Genomic DNA, 24,152 nt, shown 5'->3' on the forward strand with positions numbered 1-24,152 from the left:
GGAAGAATATTAGTCTCAGTCACCATTCACTTATATTGCATCTTTTTTCCATAAAATGAAATTGAATGGTGACAGAGAATTGAATCTCCTTTTGTGTTCCACAGAGGAACGAATTTCATAAGGGTTTGGAACAAAATAAGGGGGAGTAAATAATGACATAATTTTCATTTTTTGGGTGAATTCTCCTAATGCATGCTCTCTCTCCATTTTATTTGCATGTAAGTAATCAGAGATCCTTAATGACTTAAATGCTTGTGTTGCATTATAGAGATTAAGTGCTCACTGTAGTTGTTGTGTAACTATCTGCTAGATCATCTACTGAACGGAAATGTAAAATCTCCTTTTATTATAAGGAATTTTTTAGATCATCATCAGAGTCATTTCTATCCCTATTTTTAGCAGTGTGATACCATCACCGCCATCAATATGTGTCTGGGAGAGTGTAGAATGAGTGTGTAGAGCTTCGACCATCCTCGTGTTAGCTATATCTGAAGAGTGGCTTACCTGCCACAGAGCAGAGAGATACATTATTAGCACAGACCAGCCTTAACAGCTGGGTGATAAGGAAGGAAAAAAGAGAAATAGCATCATCAATAACCTCTGTGTGTGGGTGTTTGCTTGGCCTCTTTTGCAGAATCCTATCAGTTTGCTGTGCCTGAATCCCTGCCTGTGGCTTCGGTGGTGGCCAAGATAAAAGCCTTGGATTCTGACATCGGACCAAATGCTGAGATGGACTACAGAATTATAGAGGGCGATGGCCTTGGGGTGTTCAGGGTTGGACCAGACAAAGATACCCAGGAAGGAGTCATAACTCTGCAGAAGGTAGGCCAGAGACAGCCCAAACCAAAAGATATGTACATTCAGCCCCATCTCTATGATAGCATATAGATGAATGTGAAAGCTGTGCCCAGTACAAACAATCCCACAATCCAAACACTTAGTGTAAAAATATTGGTATGTACAGTGGGGTCCAAAAGTTACACATTGAAAATCTGAGGTTCAATATAATTTATAATAATTATATTTACTTATCACACATATACAGTGAAATTCTTCTTTTCCACATATCCCAGCTAAGCTGGGGTCAGAGTGCAGGGTCAGCCATGATATGGTGCCCCTGGAGCAGATAGGGTCAAGGGCCCAACAGTGGCATCTTGGTGGTGCTGTGGCTTGAACCCCTAACCTTCTGATCAGTAACCCAGAGCCTTAACCGCTGAGCCACCACTGCCCCTTTAAAGGGGGGCAATATCCAATTTAAACCTAGAAACAAACAGAAGGTTTTAGGATTTTTATGTTTTTTAGGATTCTGCACTATTTCTAGGTCACTAATTGAATGAGCAAACTTTTGACAGTGACTATTTTAACATTTTAATAGGCTTCCTGTAGCTCAACTGGTAGAGCATGGTGCTAGCAATGCCAAGATCATGGCACAAACTGATAAAAATGTATACCCTGAATGCACTGTAAGTCGCTTTGGATAAAAGCATCTGCTAAAATGCATAAATGTAATTAAATGTAAATGTATCTGTACAAAAAGGTCAGATTTCCTAGCCTCCATTAAAACAAACAAGATGCTCTTTAAAACTAGGGTGGCCAGATGTCCCGTTTTTCCCGGGACAGTCTCATATCTAAGCACTTTTTCTAGTGTCCCGACTTATTCTGAAAAAATTGTGTTTTGTCCCGTATTTCTCCTCTCCTAAAATTTCTCTATCGCCTAAGCGGCTTTCTCATTCACGTGAGCGGGGCGGACTGGGAAGAGAAATCGGCCCTGGATTTTAAATAGAAACTTTTAGGGGGTTTGTTGCTGAAAAGTCCCAGTTCTCCCTATGGCCAGTCCGCCCCTGCATGTGAGTATTCAAATCAAAGTTAGCCAAGGATACGGCTTGTAAAACCAATAAAATCACACCATGTTATTTGAAGTACATGATTGGATTAACTATCCAATCACAATCCCCTATCAATAGATGTCCAGTTAGTAAACTGATTGAAGAGTCAGTTTGTAAGAGCACACAGATGAAATTGTGACTGGAAAAATGTCAAGGAAGCGTGCATGTACATTTAATGAGGATCTTCAAAAAGAGTTTACATTTCTAAAAAAGAGTCACAGACAGAGCCTAGTAAAGTGAGGTGTGAGATTTGTGGAGCTCGCTTTTCCATCACCCATGGAGGCCGCACCGACATCGCGCAATGGATGCTGCTAAAAGTTAGTGTGCCACACCAAGTGTTAGCAATTTTTTTGTGAAGCAAAGTTCCAAATCTGACAAGGTGCATGCAAGTGAAGGACTTTTTTCTTATCATTCTGTTGTGCATGGCCATAGTTTTCAGTCGGCTGACTGCACTGTGAAATTGATCAAGAAATTGTACGAGCCGAAATTTTCTTCTGCCCGCACCAAATCTGAAGCTTTCATATGCAATGTACTTGCTTTTGTGCAGCTGGACTATCAGAAATTACTGCAGCATGGCAACACATGTTTCCTCTCTCTTGGTCCAGCTCTTGAAAGAATACTACACATTTTCAATGGTCTGTGTGCATACTTTCTTTCTCAAGAAAAATGCCCAAAGTTTCTAAGATACATTTTCAGCGATCCTTGCATTAAACTTTGGTTTGGCTTCGCACTCAAGCAAACAGCCACTTTTAACAATGCACTGGAGTTAGAAGGGCAATACCACATATCATCCACAGAAATGGCTTTGCACATTCATGACCTGAGAAAAGTCTTGCAGGTCAGGCTGGAGGAATCATTCATACCCTCAGACATTAAAAAGCAGTTGGATGCCCTGGTTAAAGCTGGTGATATGCGAGTGGATGATTTCTTTTGTGCAGTGAGAAACTTTTATTCAGCATCGGTGGATTACCTCCAAAATTGGAGCCGCTCATTGTAGAACACAGAAAAGCTTGAGTGGGCCCTACTGAGAGACATCTCAGAGTGGAAAGACATTCAGAGCGGCCTCGAACACTTCTACTCCAGAATCCCCACTCTCAGTTTGACTGACGAAACCACGCTCTTTGATGAGTGGGCTTGTGCGAAAAACATTGTCACTCATCGCATCACTGAGTGGAACATGAACAAGATGGCCGTGTCTGAGAGATGGACAAACATTTTTCGTGAGCTGGAGAGCAAGACCATCAACTTCAGAGTCTTAGCCAAGGTCATGGAGTTTGTTTTACGCCTGCCTGGGACATCTGCATCTGTGGAGCGTGTGTCTCATTAATGAACACAGCATGGACACCGGATAAATCTCGACTCAGTGTAACAGTCATGAAGGCAATGCTTTTTGTACGTCTTAATTTTAGACTGGACTGCTCTGCATTTTATGATACACTCTTGTAAGACAAGTGCACACTGAAAAAAATTGCTGCCAGTGAAAAGTACAAGGTGACAGCAGTTACAGATGTGGATGCACCCTTTACTCCGCATTGATCTGCGCCTAGGTAATGATACGTCAATTTCATTTTTGCTGGGAGGGGGCTGTCCCGTTTTCCACAAGCAGGAATCTGATCACCCTATTTAAAACATTCTTAGTCATGATGGGACAACATTATCATCAGGTTTTACACAAACTAGTGGAGTCCATTCCAACTCAAGTGCATGTTGTCATTAAAGCAAAAATGATACTTGAGGGCTGTACATACTGATGCCCTCAGTATGTACAGCCCTCATTTTACTGTTATACTTTTAAGTGTTTGCATTAATAATGTGTTGTCTGGGTTGTTGAATATGTTTTTGTGCTAGTGCAGTCAGCACAAATAGAATGTGCTTGATGTAAAAAGCATGAACCTTCAGACATTGTGAGAGGTTAATCTGAGGCTATGCACACAGGGGCAAAAAAATCTGTGTGAAGCCTTTGGAATTACCTGCATTTCTGTATAAATTTGTCTTAAAATTGATTTTCATCTAAGCTACAATAATACAAACACAGTCTGTTTTAACTAATAGCACACAAATTACTGTATTGTTCTTGTACATATTGAATACATTATTCAAACATTTACAGTGTATTTTGGAAAAAGTATGTGCACCCCATAGGCTAATGATGACAACAAAAGCTAATTGGAGTCAGGAAATGATATTGTAGGTGTGGGTTAGAGCTACTTTAACTTATAAAAAGCACTCAAACATTTCGAGTATGCTATTCACAAGAAGCATCTGCTGACGTGGACCATGCCTCACAAAAAAAGAGATCTCAAAAGACCTACGACCAAGAATTGTTGCTCACAAAGTTATCTCAAAGAGCTTAGATATTCATCTGTCCACAGTTGTAAATGTAAATGGAGTTGCATAGTAAATTGAGATGATTTAGTACTGTGGTTACTCTGCGTTACTCTGTGTTTTTGGACTGATGAAATTAAGGTTGAATTATTTGGGAAGAACAACATTACGTTTGGCGTAAAAAGGGCACCGCATACCAACATGAAAACATCATCCCAATCGTGAAGTACTGTGGAGAGAGCATCATAATTTGGAGCTGCTTTGCTGCTTCGGGGCCTGGACCACTTGCCATCATCAAGGGAAAAATGAATTCCCATGTTTATCAAGATATCCTACTGTCAGGGTGGCTGTGCGTCATCTGAAGCTCAGTAGAAGTTGGGGGTGATGCAGCAGGACAATGACCCTAAACTTCAAAGTAAATCCAATACAGATGTCTTCAAAAAAAGAAAATCCACCTTTTGGAGTGGCCCAGCCAGAGCCCAGACCTTATCCCAAAAGTGATGCTGTATAATGACATCAAGACTGCCATTCACACCAGACATCTAAGAATATGGCTGAGCTGAAGCAGTTCTGTAAGGAAGAATGGTTCAAAATTCCTTCTGAACATCGTACAGGTCTAATCCGCAGATACCAGAAACACTTGGTTGAGGTTATTGCTGCCAAAGGAGGATCGAACAGTTATTGAATCTAAGGGTTCACTTACTTTTTCTGCAGCACTGTGAATTTTTAATGGGATGTGTTCAATAAAAAATGTTGTGTGTTGTTAACTTAAGCACGTTGTGTTTGTCTATTCTTGTGACACTGATGAAGATGAGATCACATTTTATGACCAATTAATGCAGAAAAAAGGGGTTCACATACTTTTTCTTGCCACTTTACATACAATCCTATACAATAACTGGGATGATTTCCAAAACAAGACCCTTTTGAATTCCTGATGAAATTCGATTTGCTTGTCTGACTTCTATAGAATGTGTACTGAAGAAGCCAGCGCTAACATGCCTTTATGGTTAGCATCCGTTTACTCTCGCACCTATAATAATGCAGTGCTTCTAGCTGCTGGTCATGATCCATATCAAGACCGCCATACCACCCACAATGGACCCCTGACATTTCACTTACAGGCAAAACTATCCACTTTGAAAATCAATTTCAGCTTAGTATTCAGCATTTTCAGACCGCAAACATTAAATAGGTGAAGTATGTCATTTTTTCAATGTTGAAATAATTTCTCCTATCCCATCTTAATATGCAGAGACAACTATACGTAACTAATCCATCCGTAAACTGATTTCCCAGAGAGTGTAAACACTGTAGCTCTGTGGCGCTATCAAAACATTGCTCTGTTTGTTTGAACATTTCCATTTAGGGGGATGTCACTAGAGTCCCAGAATTTACACACTTCACCTTAAAACTAAGCATCACTTTGCAGCTTGATCCTAGACTTCCTGACAAACAGACCTCAGGCAGTCAGGATCCGTGACCAGACCTCACAAACTGTCACCCTGACTACCGCTGCCCCTAAGGGATGGGTCCTCAGCCCTCTATTGTTCATGCTGTTGACTCTGAACTTGGTTGCCAGGCACCCCGGCAACCATATCATCAAGTTTACAGATGTTACACTACAGTGCTAAGGCTCATCAACAACAATGATGAAACAGCATACAGAGAGGAGATGACAGACCTAGAAAAATGGTGTGGAGTCAAGAACTGTCTTTTAATGTGAACAAGACAAAAGAGATAATTGTTGACTTCAGGAAATCAACAGTGTTTGGAAACTGCTCTTCCTCTGACTGGAAGCCTCTGCAGTGAAGACTGCTCAGCATGTGACTTTCCCCAAGCAGTGTATTAAGAAAGTCAATAACAGCATGAACTGTGCTTTTGGCCTTCAGCTTTTTGCCCCTCTTCCCTTTGGGAGAAAGGCTTAGGAACATACATTTCTAAACCACTGGACTCGAGAACAGTTTCTTCCCACATGCTGTCATTCAACTCAACCCACCTTACGCCCCCTACCAAAACTCCCAACCAGTGAGCCTTTCATATGCAGCTGTTTTAACTTTAGTGCAATAATAAGTGTAATATTGAGTATATACTGTAGTCTTACTCTGTATTTTGTGACATGATACTGAATTGTCTTATGCTAAAGGGATAGTTCAACCAAAAATGAAAATTCTGTCATGATTTACTTATCCTCAGGTTGTTCCAAACCCCTAAGACTTACTTTTTCCTGTGTAACACAAAAAAGGAGATATTAGGCAGAATGTTAGCCTCAGTCACAATTCACTTTCATTAAATGGAAAATAGATGCAATAAAAGTTAATGGTGACTAAGGCTAATATTCTGCCTACCATATTCTTTTGATTTTCTTGGAAGAAAAAAGTTAAACAGGTATGCACAGACTTGAGTGGCTTATTGCTTTTATAAAATAAAAGTTATCATGTTGTTTTTTAAACAACATGATAAAATAGTTAAATTTATTATTAATAATTATCTGTTATCGTAATAAACTATTCTACTGCCAAGTAAAAAAAAAAGTTAATTATATTAACTAGTCTGTTTGTGGTTACCAATCAATGCCAATCAACTTACTGCATAAATATATAAAATGTACAATCAATGTTGTGCATTTATAGTTTATGATGGCTTCGACTGTGGCTTATCCAATCAGAATTTAGACTCTGAACTCTCCGTTTTACAAACCGTATTGGTAACACTGGTACAATAAGGTTCCATTCGTTAACATTAGTTAATGCACTATGAACTAACATGAACTAACAATGAACAATTGTATTTTTATCAACTGACAGATTAATAAATGCTGTAAAAAAATATATTGTTCAGTGTTAGTTCATGATATCTAATGCATTTACTAATGTTGAACCTTATTTTAAAGTGTTACCAAATTATTAAACATGTGATCTTTGGTTTCCAGGGAAACTACATATTGTTTTTTCCCCTAATATGTAGGAAATAATTTACAATAAACCAACTTCAACTTCTCATTTTAAAGCCATTGCTAAATGTGCAAGAATTCTGGATCTGGCTTGGTTGCACCCTCAGGGATGTTATGTATTGTCAGTGATACGAAGTAGGCATGGAAGGTTGTTTTCAATGCACTGCAAATTACAGCAGACAGGAGTGATAAATGACTATATGAGAAAGTATTCCACAAGACATTTTCGGCATCATGTATCTCTGTCTTAAAATCAATGTACTGCTTTGACACTGTTCTTTTCTGTCCTATCAATCGATAGCAATACTTAAATGAAATATGAGAGCTAAGAGGAGAGGATCAAGGGTTCTTGGGTGCATTAAATGTGTACAAACATCACAGGGCTAGATTTCAAGTGTGAACTTTGTTTTTGACTTGTCTGGCTGCATACCACAGAGACCATGCCCTTGTTTATTAATTTAAAACTAACTCTTCAACACTTTTTCTCCTGCCCCTCCTTTCGTGCTCTTTACCTCAGAATCTCGACTTTGAGACAAAGTCAACCTACACTCTGAAAATTGAGGCATCCAACAGGAACATAGACCCACAGTTCTTGTCTCAAGGACCGTTCAGTGATACGGCAATGGTGAGGGTGACTGTGGAGAATGTAGATGAGCCTCCCATTTTCTCCTCTCCGCTTAGTAAAATGGTGGTCTCAGAAGCCGCTAAAGTGGGAACCATCATAGGAACTGTCTCTGCTGTGGACCCTGACTCCACCAATAGCCCCATTAGGTAAGGCATGCTTGGTTTGGTGGAATGGCTCTACACAATGTGATTATGCGACAATGAAAATTACAATCTTCACTGAAAAAAAACCCATCTTAATCAGTATTTATGCCTATAATATAAATGTCATGATCCACTGTTGTGTTGCCTTGTGTTTATCCTCTGTCTTCTGTTTTCCCCGGACTACACTTCCCAAAATGCACTGCCCTCATCTCTGTTAGCTGTTCCCAATTGTTCTCACCTGTGTTCCATACCCTCATTAGTCCTTGTGTATTTAATGCCCTGATTTCTGTTCAGTATTTGTCAGTTGTTGTTTTGATCCTGTTTCATGTTCGTTTGTTTTAGTTCCCAGTTCCTAGTCTTGCCGTGTTCCAGTGTTTACCCTGTTTTGTACTTTGTCTATTTTTCTATTAAATTCAAGCTGCATTTAGATCCTGCTCTCATGACTTCCTTCAAACGTAACAATAATATAATTTAATTAGGGTTGTTAATCGATTAAAGTTTTAATCAAATTAAATACGACATGCCATTTAATTAATCGAATAATGCATAGTTAAAATATTTATAAATATAATATGAAGGGCCTATAATAAATATATAATGCGGATTGAAATTCAGTTTGAAATAAATCGCATTATTGTGGCAGACGAATAAATGCGCTATTTTTAATTGTTGCTCTATGTACATGTGCGTTCCCCAGATGTACGCATTTGCAACGTCTCACTGGTATTCAGCGTCAATTAATTTTTAGGATGTTTTTTAAGTAAAAATTAGAGTGAAACTTTTAAAATCTTATTCTATGGCTGCACTGCGTGTAAGGTTTGTTGAGGCGCAGATGTACTTCAAGCTTGAATTGCTCACATGGTAGGAACATCCTTACTTTTATTATGGAATTTACATATGCGTCAGTGTGCATGATTAATTACGTAAATTTTTTTAAAGCATTACATTTTATATAATTAATCACATTCAATTAACGTTTTAAATTTAAAGCCCTAAATATAATATAATATAATATCCATAAAACAAAAAACATTTACAGTACTTTAAATAAAATTATGTAAGGGTTATTTTAGGGTTACGTCGTCATGGCATTGGTTACGTTTTTGGCTATACTTTTGAAACAGTGAGAATTTTAATGTTTACAGATTGTCCCAATTCACTTCCATTGTAAGTGCCTCGTTATAGCCCAGATTTGACTTTTTCTCCGAAGAAAATGAGAGACAAGTCGAAATTCATTTTTGTGGTTATCAACATTATACCACAAATGCTGTCAATTGAGATTAACTTTTTCATTAAATTTTTTTCATTAGTGCCTAAAATGTAATTGCATCATAGACAAATTTAACCTCTGTTTTATTGTTTTCACATTTTATGAATTAGTTTTATTATGGTGCATTACACTAATATAATACACATGCAAGTCACTAGTGCCACTATTATCACACTTCATTTTTTTCTTTGGTTATGCAGGAGCAGATGTAAATGTTGACTATAAATGAGTTGTGGGCTCAGGTGTTATTTTGCTAAAAGACAAATGTTCATAATTAACTAGTTCTGTGCCTTAGAGCCTCTGGAAAATGATTGCTGAAGGGCATTCCTCTCTTAGACCTACGGCTTGTGGGCATATCCATAGGACTCATTCAAAGTGAACGCTTGAAATTCACAATTGCTCTGACTTTTTTTTATACGCCTTTCCGCAGGTATTCAATAGACAGAAACACGGACTTGGAGCGATTTTTCAACATAGAGGCAGCCACAGGGGTCATCATTACAGCTAAACCATTAGACAGAGAAGCCAATGCCGTACACAACATCACCATCCTGGCTATTGAAAGTTGTGAGTGAACTCCCTATCAATTAATTTTGTACAGTGATGGAAATATTTTATACAGTTACTGTTATGATCTGAAGGTCTATATGAAATCTGTGAAGGTTTCACTGACAATAATTATCTTTCTTGGCTGAAACAAAGAATGAGATTCAAAATATGGTGTATGAAAGAGGTTTAATTTATGTAGTACAGCGCTCCTTTTAATAACTGAACAAGGTCTGTCCATTACAAAACTGTTACGGCTTGATATGTCCTTCATAATTGAGCCATTCAGACAGTCTTTTTATTGAAAAACAGTCAACTCATTTTTACTTTCATTTTGTATTATAAAGCTTTGAGCAGCTACATTTCACTTTTTCCAATCCAAAATTCTATTAGGACGAAATCCTTAGAATATAATTAGAGATTAAAATGCAAGCCTTCCCAGCAATTTCCCGATGAATATAATTGTCCTGAGGCTAGCAGACTTTTCCTGGCAAACGGTTAGCACTGCTGTGAAGTGATCAATATTTCAAACCATTTGCTATGAGCATGTGTTGTGCGTCTCACTCCTGAAACTTTGTTCACACATGTGATCACAGAGCACTGTACAGCTGACATAGTGTTAAGGTTCAGTCAGTAGAAGTGCTCTGGCCAGGCTTTGAGCAGATGCTGGGCATGGAGGTGACTGCTGTCCACTGACACCTCCACAATTTGTTTAGCTTGATCGAGTCTTGTTCTGATTGTAGCTTATGGCCAGAACTGCAGCTTCCTCCTCAAATACCAAAGTTTTACTGTTGATTTTCACCATGACCTTCACTCAGGTGTGTCTGTTCATGAGGATCCCCTGCAGTCTTTGCACAGACTGCTATAACCATATTGATTTGAGTGATGGAAGGGAATAATATCCATCCAAGGTTACATTTTTAACCCATATCCATAAATGTGGACACACTTAACCAAAGTTTCCAGGTTCCCCCCATAGACAATCAGTCATTGTCAGTGGAACCCCTGGTCTCTCAAATGGGTCTTGGCAGAGAAGATTAAAATGTCCTCTTCTATTTTTCCGTAAGAATGAGACAGAGGCTTGTTAGGTGCTTCAAAGAAATTTGTCTTCAGGCAATATTAGGTAAGATCTTAATGGCACAGAAAATCATACTGGAGGAAATCTCAGTTTTGGAAAATGGATACTTTAGATTCTGATGGTAGTGGTATTTGAAAGGGGCATTCAGGATAAAGTTGACTGTGTGCCAGAATCTCTTTTTCTGGTCAATAATTTACAACCTATTACATTTGTGACTGAACTTAACATGGAGAATTATGAGTCTATGCCCAGAGGCATCATTTGTGTGTGACATTATAGTCACGGTTCATGCCATCGAGGTATCTTATCGCCCATTTTATTGTTTAAAGCACTGTAAAGCCAGTTATGATATAAATCCAGCGATGGCATGCTGCCTGGATTCTATTCAGATCCCTCATCCTCTACAAAGTCAAATTAATAGATGAATTAGCTCAAACCGGGGACTGGCTGCAACTCAGCATGTTTCCTGCAGGTGTGTATTGCATTGAGGCAGATGGGCTCTATATATCTTGGGACAAAGATACTGAGAGGCACGAAGCATATATTTACTAGCACAGTTTTTTTTTAAGGATATGCATTTTCCCAAAACATGAACTGTGTTTGGTTTACAGTTAGGCTGAATTGTGCTAGCCGTGTAAAAAGGCAAGCTAGTTTGATACATAGAATAAATCACTGTGTTTTCAATGAAAATCAACTCGGAATGAGCCAGCATATTTCTAGTTTGCTGCCGCTGTGTGTTCACACCTGCAGAATTGATTTATATTTGCTCTCCATCAATTCATTTGGCTGAAGACCATGACTGCATTTTGTCCTCCTCAATGCTCTCAATATCATCACTGGTGCCAAAATTACGGAGAGATCAAAATTACTGTAAAGATTTTTATTCAACCATGTCGATTAAAGGTTGATTAAACCATGTTCACCCAAAAAATTTGAATTCTGTCATCGTTTACTCCTCCTGTTGTGCCAAACCTGTATGATTTTCTTTCTTCATAACATAAAACATAAAAGATTTTATGCAGATTGTTAGTCTTAGTCACCTTAAACTTTCATTGCATCTTTTTTCAGTACAATAAAAGTGAATGGTGACTGAGGCTAACATTCTGCCTAACATCTCTTTCTCCAGGGAAAAAAAAACATAATTTTCACAAGTACACAAAGGCAGTCATGAGCGCTTGGCCATCACACAGCCCGATTGAACATACTGTGCTCATCCAGGGATCACAGTCTGTGAACACGACTGGGAGTCAAGAGCGCACGTCTTCAACTCAAGGGAGGGGAAAGGTGCTATGCGCAAGTGGTACATCAGGCCAGCTGTCCCGGAACTTACCTGCTCGTGCCTGCCAATACACGGGACGAGACCGACTCAACCCGGAGATTGTAGAACCTCGTAAAGGTGTTGGGTGTTGCCCAGCCTGCTGTTCTGCATATGTCTGCCAAAGAGGCTCCACTGTCCAGGGCCCAGGAGGCCGCCACACTCCTGGTAGAGTGGGCTCATAACCCCGCAGAGCCTGATATGCCATCGCGATGGCGTCAATGACCAAGTGGGCGATCCTCTGTTTGGAGACAGCGCTTCCTTTCCGCTGTCCACCAAAGCAGACAAAGAGCTGCTCGGAGCTTCTAAGACTCTGCATGTGATCCAAATAGATGCATAAAGCTCGCACCGGCCACAGCAATGCCAAGGCTGGGTCTGCCTCCTCCTGGGGCAGCGCTTGCAGGTTCACCACCTGATCCCTAAAAGGGGTCGTGGGAACCTTGGGCACATAGCCCGGTCGGGGTCTCAGGATCACGTGAGAGTAACCTGGACCAAACTCCAGGCACGATTTGCTGACAAAGAACGCCTGCAGGTCCCCTACCCTTTTGATGGAAGTGAGCGCATTCAGGAGGGCAGTCTTCAAAGAGAGTGCCTTAAGCTCAGCTGACTCCAAGGGCTCAAAGAGAGCTCCCTGTAGACCCCGAAGGACTACAGAGAGGTCCCACGAGGGGACGAAGCGCGGTCTGGAGGGATGCAGCCTCCTTGCACCTCTCAGAAACCTGATGATCAAGTCTTGCTTCCCCAAGTACTTACCATCTACTGCATCATGATGAGCTGAAATAGCGGCTACATACACCTTCAAGGTGGAGGGGGACAGCCGCCCCTCCAGCCTCTCCTGCAGGAAGGAAAGTACCGATCCGACTGCGCAACTCTGGGGGTCTTCGCGTCAGGAAGAATACCACTTAGCGAACAGACGCCACTTCAAGGCGTAGAGGCGCCTCATAGAGAGAGCCCTAGCCTGAGTGATTGTGTCTACCACCGCTGGTGGTAGGCCACTTAGGTCTTCCATGTCCAGTCCAGGGGCCAGACATGGAGATTCCAGAGGTCTGGTCACGGGTGCCAGATGGCGCCCCGTCCCTGAGAAAGAAGGTCCTTCCTAAGGGGAATTCGTCGGGGGGGGGGGGACTGTCGCGAGGAGCGTGAGATCCAAGAACCACGTCTGGGTGGGCCAGTAGATTGCTACTAGGACGACCTGCTCTTTGTCCTCCCTGACCTTGCACAGGGTCTGTGCAAGTAGGCTCACTGGGAGCAACGCATATTTGCGTAGTCCAGGGGGCCAGCTGTGTGCCAGCGCATCTATACCGAGGGGTGCCTCGGTCAGGGCGTACCAAAGCGGGCAGTGGGAGGATTCCCGGGAAGCAAACAGGTCTACCTGTGCTCGACCGAATCGACTCCAAATCAGCTGGACCTCCTGAGGGTGGAGTCTTCACTCTCCCCTGAGGGTAACCTGATGTGACAGCGCGTCCGCTGCGGTGTTGAGGTCGCCCGGGTTGTGAGTGGCTCGTAGCAACTTGAGGCGCTGCTGACTCCAGAGGAGGAGACGGCGGGCGAGTTGTGACATGCAACGGGAGAGTAGACCGCCTTGACGGTTGATGTATGCTACCGTCGCTGTGTTATCCGTCCGGACCAACACGTGTTTGCCCTGGATCAACGGCCGGAACCTCCGCAGGAGGTGAGCAGTACTGCCAACATCTCTAGGCAGTTTATGTGCAGCCATGGGCCAGTCCAGGAGCCGGCAGTTGTGTGCCCGTTGCATCCGGCACCCCAGCCCGTCTTGGAGGCATCTGTTGTAACCACGAGGTGCCTGGAGACCTGCTCTAGGGGAACCCCTGCCCATAGAAAAGCAAGGTTGGTCCAAGGGCTGAAGAGGCGGCGACAGATCGGCGTGATGGTCATGCGATGTGTCCCGTGGCGCCATGCCCATCTCGGGACTCGAGTCTGAAGCCAGTGCTGAAGCATTCTCATATGCATCAACCCGAGCGGTGTGGCCACAGCTGAGGATGCCATATGCCCCAGGAGCCTCTGAATAAGTTTCAGTGGAACCGCTGTCCTCCGTCTGAAAGCCTTCAGACAGTTCAGCACCGACTGTGCACTCTCGTTCGTGAGGCGCACTGTCATCAAGACTGAGTCCAACTCCAAACTGAGAAAAGAGATGCTCTGAACCAGGGAGAGCTTTCTCTTTTCCCAGTTGACCCGAAACCCCAGTCGGCTGAGATGCCAGAGCACGAGGTCCCTGTGTGTGCACAGCAACTTTCGAGAGTGAGCTAGGATTAGCCAGTCATCGAGATAGTTGAGGATGCGGACGCCCACTTCCCTTAGCGGGGTAAGGGCTGCCTCTGCAACCTTCGTGAAGACGCGAGGGGACAAGGACAGGCCGAAGGGGAGGACCTTGTACTGGTACGCCTGGCCTTTGAAGGCAAACCGCAGGAAGGGTCTGTGTCGAGGTAAGGCCAAGATGTGGCAGTACGAGTCCTTCAGGTCTACCGCTGTGAAACAATCTTGATGCCGGACACTCATTAGAGTGCGTTTTTGCGTCAGCATCTTGGACGGGAGTCTGTGCAAAGCCCGGTTCAGTACTCGCAGGTCCAGGATTGGTCGCAACCCACCGCCTTTCTTCGGTACGATGAAGTAAGGGCTGTAGAACCCTTTCTTCATCTCGGCTGGAGGGACAGGCTCTATCACGCCCTTGCGCAGAAGGGAAGCAATCTCCGCATGCAAGGTAGCGGTGTTCTCGCCCTTCTGAGTCGGACGGTCCAGGTCAGCCATCGTGACAGGTTGGAAAGCGCGAGCCGTGCACCCAAACTCCGGGCGAGGGGGACCAAGGGAATGATCACGTCGGACGTACCGGCGGGTGGGGCCTCGCGGCTGGGGCAGAGCTCGAGGTGCCACGTTGAGGGGACTCAAGCCCTGTGGTCGTGCTGAATCCAGGGACATTGAAGAACTTACCTGGCTCCTGCCACCCACCATAAGATTGGCCGAGGAGGGGGGAGGAGGAATCTCGTCCCCGTAGTCCGCTGGAACCAATCCCGTGTGGGCATGTTTGTGCCACAGCTGGGTGCACAGGTGTGGGGGGTCCGCCTCTGGAGCGCCATACCTGCCAAAATGGGACGGTGGACGGTGGTTGTGACGACGCCGTGCGCACCAGATGTTACCCAGGAGACGAGGGAACCATTCTTTTGTCAGGATTTTTGGTGCCGCAGCCTCCACCGGGGGATGGAGTGGTCTGTCGACCAGCCCCAGAGAAGTGGGTCTCCTCACCCCTGGGTCGCCTGTCTCAGGGGGGCTTCGAAGCCTTCTTTGGGTTCTTAGCGGCTGGCCGTGAGACAGGTGGTGTCTGCTTCCTGCGGAGGGCTCCATGCCGGAGCCGGGCCATGGGGACCGAATACCCCCGGCCGCTCCACCATCGATGGTAGTGAGAGCGGGGGAGCTGAAAGACCGGGACCGGGCAGTAAAAGGTGCCTCCCACGATCTTGTCAGCTCCTCATGCACTACCGGGAAGAAAAGAACGGGGGCCCAGGAACCAATCATCGAGCCGTGAGGGTTCAGGGGAGAGTGGAGGGTTCCACTCTAGCCCGACGCTTGCGGCCACCCGAGAAAGCATGTCCGTCATTTCCACGTTGGCGTGAGACTGGGCGACTGTTCCCGAAGGAGGAAGCCCAGCCGAAGCCTCTGCGTCAGACTGGACGAGCCCGCTCTTCGATGCTGCGCTCGATAACTCATCGTCTTCCAGAGCTCCGAACGAGAAGCTTTTCTTACGAAAGCAAGCCGCGACCGCAACGTTGCCATGGTCATGTTCTCACAATGAGGACATGACTCATCCACGAACGATGTCTCCGCATGTGCAGTGCCCAGACGCGTAAAGACAGCGATTGTGACCGTCAGAAGCGGAGAGATAACGACCGCAACCAGGAATAACACACAAACAGAAAGGCATCTTTAAAAAGACGTTCCATGTGTGCCGCTCTTTTTGTGAATGAAAATATACTCTTTTAGAATATACTCTCTTATTTTCGGTCTGCCGAAGCACCCAGGGGCGTTCTCTGCACTCCACGGGTGCAGAGCGGCAGAAGCTGCTGAAATGTGCCGTAAATCCAGCAGTTTTGAGGTGCGTCTTTGGAGGGAATTGAATTCAGTGCACTGAATACAACTGCTCTGCTCCGAAGAGAAAATCTTAATGAGTGGTTGCATACCAGCTCCTTTTATACCCGTATGTCCGGGGGAGTGGCATGCAAATTCCACTTGCCAATTCTCATTGCAAAAAAGCAGAGGTGTTTGGGGCTCCCAAGAGTGACCCCTAGTGTCACTACATCGACACAACGTCGAGTGAGTGACAGATAGGGAACTGAAGGTCCAAAAAGCAGACAAAAGCAGCATAAAAGTAATCCATAAGACTCCAGTAGTTAAATCCATATCTTCAAAAGCAATGTGATGGTGAGAAACAGATCAATATTTAAGTCCATTTTTACCCTAAATCTCCACTTTTGCTTTTGGGTGAACTATCCCTTTAAAACGATAAAAACTTCAAACTGTTGCTCTGTCATGACAGTATTTGGCTTGAAAGAGAAAACTCACCATAGAAGCGGACAGTTCACATTAATGTCCCCTATAGGGCCCCTTGCGGCAACATTGAGAATGCAACGTGTACTTGTGTTGTGCTATGAATTGAGGTCTGACATATTTGGAACTCAACAAATCGAGCTTGAGTATCTAGAAGCGTCTGCATTCACGAACTTGCATAGAGTAAGATTCAGGCTTATGTTTTTTAAACAGTGGGTGAGGGTGAGTAAATGATGACATAATTTTAACTGTTTGGGTTAACTATCTGTTTAACACAAGAAAAATGCTCTTAAACACTGTTGACGTATTTGTTTTGTAGTGGATCGAATGTGTTTTGAGCATGCACAGAGAGCGATAGTGTGCTAGAAAACAGCAGTCATCCCACTCAAAGCATACTAGCAGCTGTGTCTGTTCTGGTTGACTAGAGGCAAGATCAACAGGTGTTTGGTGTTGGCTTGTGCTTAAGCAGCAATACCATTTGAAATATCTACACTACATAGTAACACAACAAAAATAACCCCACGCCCTCATGCAGCCTGTTAATTTGTTGGTGGCCAAGTATGACATGCCTGATGGTTGAAAATAGGGCTGGGCGACATGACGATATATATCGTGGTGACGATATAAAGTGTCAATCGATAGAGATTTTTCTATATAGTGTATATCGCAATATGTAAATATCCATGTGCACAGCTTGGGCTTCTCTATCTTTGGGCAAGGCTTCAAGTGAGACTGAGAGAATTGAAGAAACATGGACAGGGACATGGCCGCCCAAGCAAATTTAATGACCTTCATAGTGTGTTTTTGGCGCTTCAAAAGCGCTAAATATTCTTCATGTTCATCTGAACGTTTCACGTAACTCTGGTGCGCGCTGTCTCTGCAGCTCCGAAATGCACACAAATACAGCAGGCTGTCCGATATTTGCACTCCAGATAGAGCAGAACATAGAGCGGGATCACTTGCACAACTCAAATCATTATTGATCCAGGAAAACCCCAAATGGAGAAAGAAACCTCTACAGAACAGGACGACTCCCAAATAAGTTAAGAAAATGAAGAGGAGCTTGTTATAAAAACAGGTGCGACATCTGTGGTGTGGGTTCACAAAAGCCGGCACAGAGCAGAAAAATTGTATCTGCAAACTGTCACGATGATATAATCACTCGTAATACAAGCAATCTGTTTTACCACCTCAGAATAATATTATGAAAGCAATTCGTTCATTGATTTATTTTGCAAGATGTGATATTTATTTAATATTTATTTTCTTCAAGAAGTGTTTATTATCATTGGATATTTTTTTTTTTTACTTATGTTTTATTTTCTCTCACATTGCTTTGAGAAGATCTTAAGTTTCTTGAGGAAAGTTAATAATAATAATAATAATAATGGTCATCAACTGAAATGTGGCAGACTGAAATGTAACATTTTGGTAAGGTTGATTTTTGGAAACATGTTCTTAAGTTTTTAATATTTTTAATTTACTTACATTGACATTGTTTGTCTTGTTCCAAATAAAGAGGAAGTAGTTAATTTATAAAGTATTTAATTCATTGACTGGAGTTCCAAAAATAGGCATTACAATAAAGTTATTTAATATATAAATCCTTTTTTATTTATTTTAGAGAAAACATTTACTATATCATGATATTTATCATTATCGTGATATAAAATAACTCATATCGTGATATACGATTGTGGTCATATCGCTCACCCCTAGTTGAAAATATCACCTTATTTGCTAAAAGTAGAAACAATAGATGAATCAGATGCGCTTTAAGCTTCACGTACAAAAACCTCATGAACGTACCTGTGCTGTGCTAGAAAGGCCTTATTTAATCTTATTTAATGTTTTGTTTTTTTTCTTGGAGAATGTCCACTTATGTTTGCTGGTCTGGATGGATTGCTCATAAATGGGATGATGCTGTGATTGGCCTATTAATTTTGACAGCACAAATTTTATTCAAAATCACATAAAATTCTATTGCTTGTATTGCAGCAGTACATTTTCCGTAGTCCTTTTTATGGTTCTCTGCACTCATGGGAACACTAAGCAACAAGAAAAAACAAACTGCTAATTCCTAATTCAGTTTTCTGTATTGCATCAATCACACTAATAGTGACTGCTTTCTGAGGCTTTGTCTATGAAAGTGTAACATTTTTAGGGATAGTTTACCCAGAAATTAAATTCTGTCATCATTTTCTCTCCCTTATATTGTTCCATATGATCTAGGCTATATGACTTTCTTTCTTCTGTTGTACACCAAAGTATATGGACTGGATAAAAATATCAAATTTCCGATGCATTGCGATCTTCATTTGAAAGATCTCGATATCGATTCTTAAATACCAAGATCGATCTTTTACTGTATGTGGAATCCGATTAAATCACTTGCACATGCGAGCAAATTTCACACTATGCAACTAAAATATCTGTGATTAGCCACTGATTGGTAATTTTCAGATTTCACTAACCAGTGATTGAGTAGTGTAGTGATGAAGATCCTTTTTCTTATATTAAATTATGCTTGTAAACTATTAGCATATAACAGAAAATATATATGCAATATAATAATTGTAATTTCAAGACATTTATAGATGGAATACACTGAATTTTAACATTTTTCAAAAGCTACAGTGTGACAAATATGATGAAAAACTAATGCTTTTTTCTTTTTTTTTTTACTCAGAAGGGTTACCTAGAAGGTTAGAAGGTCTCTTTATAATTAACAGCATTAGCTGAGAGAGAATTTCTTTCATATGTAGGGAAAATTGACATTGTAAACGAAATATACACCCATGAATCGATATCGAATAATTTTGAATCAAAATCGGAATCGAATCAAGCGCTTGTGACTCGGAATCGAACCGAATATGGAAATGATTATCAGTACCCGGCCCTATTATACAGGCAAAGTGACAGCCTCAGTCAACATTCACTTTATGGGGGGAAAAAAGATGCATTAAAAGTGAATGGTGACTGAACTAACAGATTTTTCATTTTTGGCTGAACTATGCCTTTAATGTACAGTAACTCCAGTATCTTAACAGCAGCCTTCAGATGAAATATGCAATATTTGTTATTTCTCTGAAAGAAATGGGCCCAGAGAACAAAGTTCAGAAGTAATGGGAGATTTGCAGTACACTTGCAATCTCTTGTAAGAACATCAATGAGAATATTTAGTGGAATTCTAAATGAAAGTTCGGGAAGAGCATGTTCATCTTAACCCTGTCTATTACAACCCACTTGTAAATAACAAGCTGCTTACCTCGTTTCTGTTACCATTTTTCTGACATCCCTTCACCACTTCAGCTATTTCTAATAATTTATATTTTATATAATCCATTAATTACGTAAGAGGTACAGTGGGGAAATTTAGAGCTTGAGGCGAGTTTCAAGCCATATTGATCCAGACCAGTTTACCTTTATCTCATTCAAGGATTATATACAAATTTGAACTTGTGAAATAGACCGTATTCAGAGTAACATATCTCTTTGTCCAAAGAACTCTGCAGATTTGCATGTATTACACACTGTAGCTTTAAGGACAATATGCAATATATGCAATTGTTTACATGTATACATCATGTATAGGCATAATCTGTATGCACAGATTTGGACAGAATTGGAACACCCTTAAAGTTCAACACATGTCCCGCCCCTTGCGTGTTCATTATTTATCTATTTTGGTAATTAGATTAAGTTTTTATCTAACAATAAGAGTGTAGAACTCTCAGCTCCTTTTAACACATTTTACTATGTTTAAGTTGATTTTGCTAATTATCCTCCAAAATCAGTGCTATAAATGTAGATTCTGTAGATGCTGTTTGGGCCTGCTTATGTGTCATTATGTTCACGTTTTTGTTATCCTGTTCATTTATGTGCATTGTCTCTTTCTGGGATTTCAGTGGATCCGTCACAGGTGGGGAAAGGCGTGGCTCTGATCACAGTGATGGACATTAATGACAACGCACCAGTCTTTGCCATAGAGTATGAAACTTTCCTGTGTGAAAGTGCTGGACCAGGACAGGTATTGTGACAAACTCTTTACTCTTTAACAAAAAAGGCTTTATATCAAATGTGATTTCTTACACATTGAGTGCAATAAACAACAATTATATTTTTATTGCTTCTCTGGTACTGCAGAAATGAATTCTTCAGTATTATGGAATTCTCCACTCGCTCTGACCCTACACTCTGACCCCAGCTTAGCTGGGATATGTGAAAAAAAGAATTTCACTGTATATGTGCAAATGTATAATGTATGATAAATAAATATAATTATAATTATAAATTATTACTGTGGAGCATAGCTAATAAATGAGAATAGCTATTATGTTCTGCAGTGTGCACCTATGCACCGTAAAAAGTGGTAGCCTGCAACTGTTACCTTAAGGAGCTATTTTTACCTGATCTAATGCTTAAATTTTTTTTTGCTGGTGTACTCTAATATACTCATGGCATGAATCAAACCAGTTAATTTAGATGTTACCACATGAAGCACATTTTTTTAGGTTAACATTTTTTTCAGTGTGGGTAGTTTAAACCAAGGTTAGACTGCTAGTTTTACTTTAAAGTCAAAGTGAAATGCTGATTGCAGCCCATTTTACTTTGTAATGTGAAATATTTTCGAGTGAAACAGGATATTCAGTGAGAAAAAAATTGGGGTGTCTTTTTTTATCCTTTGGGGATTGATTGGATCATGAAAAGTGGTTGTTGCATACCAAAGTGGAGTCAGACCTGAATGTGACTTTGTTAAAACAATACCTAAATAGCTATTTGACTATTGATTAATATTATCCAATAGCACAGTCTTTTCAGAGGAAGAGCATTTTGATTAAAGATGAAAAAGACATGGCATTTCTTCTGAATAACATGAACCAATGAATTATTCACAATAAGCCCAAGAACAAGCAATAATAAAGTAGATAATCAATGTATGATTTCATAAATGAGTATAAATTATTATATACGTATGTAGTACTGTATATAATTCACATCCTTCATTAGAAACTCAACCAGAAAGAATGTGGAATTTTGTGCTGATACATACCCAGTAAAGAGAAGACAGAGAGAGACACACAGATGGACAAAACGATAACAATAGGATTCTTGTGGCTTTCTGCTGCAGATTACTCTAATCAGAGGATCAAAACAGTGTGCGGTCATGTGGAGAAAGCTTTACACCAATGCAAATGAAACAGAGGTGACCGTGGCATGAAATTGGTTTGTTGTGAAGTGTGGCGTTATGTCATGTAGCCAAATGTAAGGTCCTGCAGTGACCAATTGCAGCAGCCAATTGCAGAGCACAATGAATGTGACAGAGAATTTGTCTGAATCAGGGTTTGTTGCTGACTCTAAAATGAGGATTCTGTTTGTTTGTGTGTGTCACAAACAAACAGAATCCTCATACTCTAAAATGAGGATTCTGTTTGTTTGTGTGTCACAAACAAACAGAATCCTCATTTTAGATTCGGCAACAAACCCTGATTCAGACACATTCTCTGTCACATTCATTGTCAGAATGTCATTACTAAGATGAATATAGTATAAAGGGCATAACGAATGGCACATACTAAACACTCGCTCTGAATGCATGGAGGAAACATTATGAACCTTTGTTGTTCTAATGGAATTGATAAATGCCACTGTCAAAGTTTGTTTCATGATGCACCATTGATCTAGAAAGGTCTGTATAATGTCAGAGGGCCAACACCAGTGGTGGAAACATGAGTCATTCTTCTCAGTTAGAAGCACTTAGAACTAGAAGGCTGGATTACACTGCACAACTCTTAAAATCAGAACAGATTATGCAAATACTATGTACTGCACACTTGCCTACTATGTAAATGGCTACAGACAGAAACTCGGAATGTCACACTAAATGACCAGACTGATCACACTGTGAATTCGGCAACATGAGGTTCTGCTGCTAAAATTGAAATTCAAACCACTTCCTCCAGCGGCCGAAGCTGGAAGTGTTGTTGAGGTAAAATGTCAACACGGTGGCACCAAAAGCAAGTTGTATTTTTAGTTGTAACTGGTGTAATACAGTCAACAGGAATGTATATTTTACTAACCCTACTCCCTAACCCAAACCCCAACCCTAAACCTAACTGTCAGAGGAGACTAAATTTAATTTTAGTGCAAGAATCCAACCTCCAAATCACGCTCTCCATTGTTTACGTGAATGTGATTACTTCCTGGTTTCCAAGGGACCTGTGTCTCAGAGATTGCTCGCGCAACATGCTATCAGTAGATAAACACGTTTGAGTTGATAAAAAAAAAAATGTCTGATGGTGGATGGCGCTTGTCAGTAATTTGGGAGATGGGTTCGACTTCAAGGTACATGAACATTTAAAAGCAACTTGTCTATTTCTTGTGTGATCATGTTGAAACAACTGGGGATCACACACTACACGACTGTAAATTCAATCTGATCACAAGCTCACACGAAACACAAACTCCCATTAACTCTTGTTATCAACACCTTTAGAGGCACTAATTCTCCTGCCACAACAGAGTTAACTTTAACTTAATCGCAGAGATTCACTTTGAGTATTTGTTCGCCATCTCCATTTCTTGAGCTTCGTGGCCCCACAGGCTCATTTTCCAATGGCTGGTCACCATATGACTACAAATTTAAGTAGTGAAGCATCACATACTACTTGACTTCTATATATTCAGTTTTTAAATATCAAACATGTTTCATATCCTCTGACTAAATGGAATTGTAGTCTGAAGGTAAGAATTCACAGCCTGTACTCTCCGGGGATTGTCACCTTGTCGTGGTGGAGAGGCTTGTGTGGTCCTGAGATCCCGTCTGGAGCTATGCTCCTGTTAGGGCCACCCATGGTGGTAAGACCGAGGGGGAGGTCCCTGACAAAGAGCAATCCAACCAAGACCTCAACGATGGAACAGGTGGAGGATGATGGCTGGGTTTAAGGGAGCACAACGGCTGGGAAGGTGGATGAAGGCTGCTGCAGAAAAGGGCCCCCAGTCGTCTTGGACTCCATGCCACTGGATCCTGATCCAGATCTGTCAAGGACCGTGTGGTGGCTGTCCGTGCACCAGTCTCCCCACGTTAAACAAAATCACACACAGGCGTCCTCTTTAAAGGGAATCCATCCTAACATTCCGGTTTAAGTCCTATGGCGACCAGCAAGTGGCGACGGGTGCAGGATTGTGAGATCTGGAAGCCCCTAGTCATGAACCGGCACATTAGGTAGTGGGTGCTAGACTCAGTCGCTGGGTGCTTGGAACAAGGCAGAAAGAGCCCTTCGGCAGCTGCACCCACGACTGAGCAGCCCTCTTTAGGATCCACTTTGCTCACCCCACCTGGGGAAGGGGCTAGAAAAGATGCCCTAAAAATAGCCTGCCTTAAACATCCCGACTGGATTACCGCATCCAGAGGGATCACCATTCGCGGTCAGAAACACAGAACTATGAACTTC

The 24,152-nt window shown here is 41.7% G+C and overlaps 1 protein-coding gene across 2 annotated transcripts in view; it reads left to right on the top strand.

The window, feature by feature from the left end:
- The window catches only part of LOC127442356 (cadherin-7-like), a 115,038-nt gene that overhangs the window by 38,587 nt on the left and 52,299 nt on the right, over positions 1 to 24,152 (top strand). For both annotated transcript variants that reach the window (XM_051700315.1, XM_051700316.1), the window contains 4 exons: positions 635 to 822; positions 7,682 to 7,935; positions 9,633 to 9,769; positions 20,607 to 20,728. In XM_051700315.1, the coding sequence (XP_051556275.1) occupies positions 635 to 822; positions 7,682 to 7,935; positions 9,633 to 9,769; positions 20,607 to 20,728 (701 nt within the window). The remainder of the gene's footprint in view (positions 1 to 634; positions 823 to 7,681; positions 7,936 to 9,632; positions 9,770 to 20,606; positions 20,729 to 24,152) is intronic.

The sequence above is a fragment of the Myxocyprinus asiaticus genome, chromosome 6 (assembly GCF_019703515.2).
Source record: "Myxocyprinus asiaticus isolate MX2 ecotype Aquarium Trade chromosome 6, UBuf_Myxa_2, whole genome shotgun sequence".
Classification (NCBI taxonomy): domain Eukaryota; kingdom Metazoa; phylum Chordata; class Actinopteri; order Cypriniformes; family Catostomidae; genus Myxocyprinus; species Myxocyprinus asiaticus.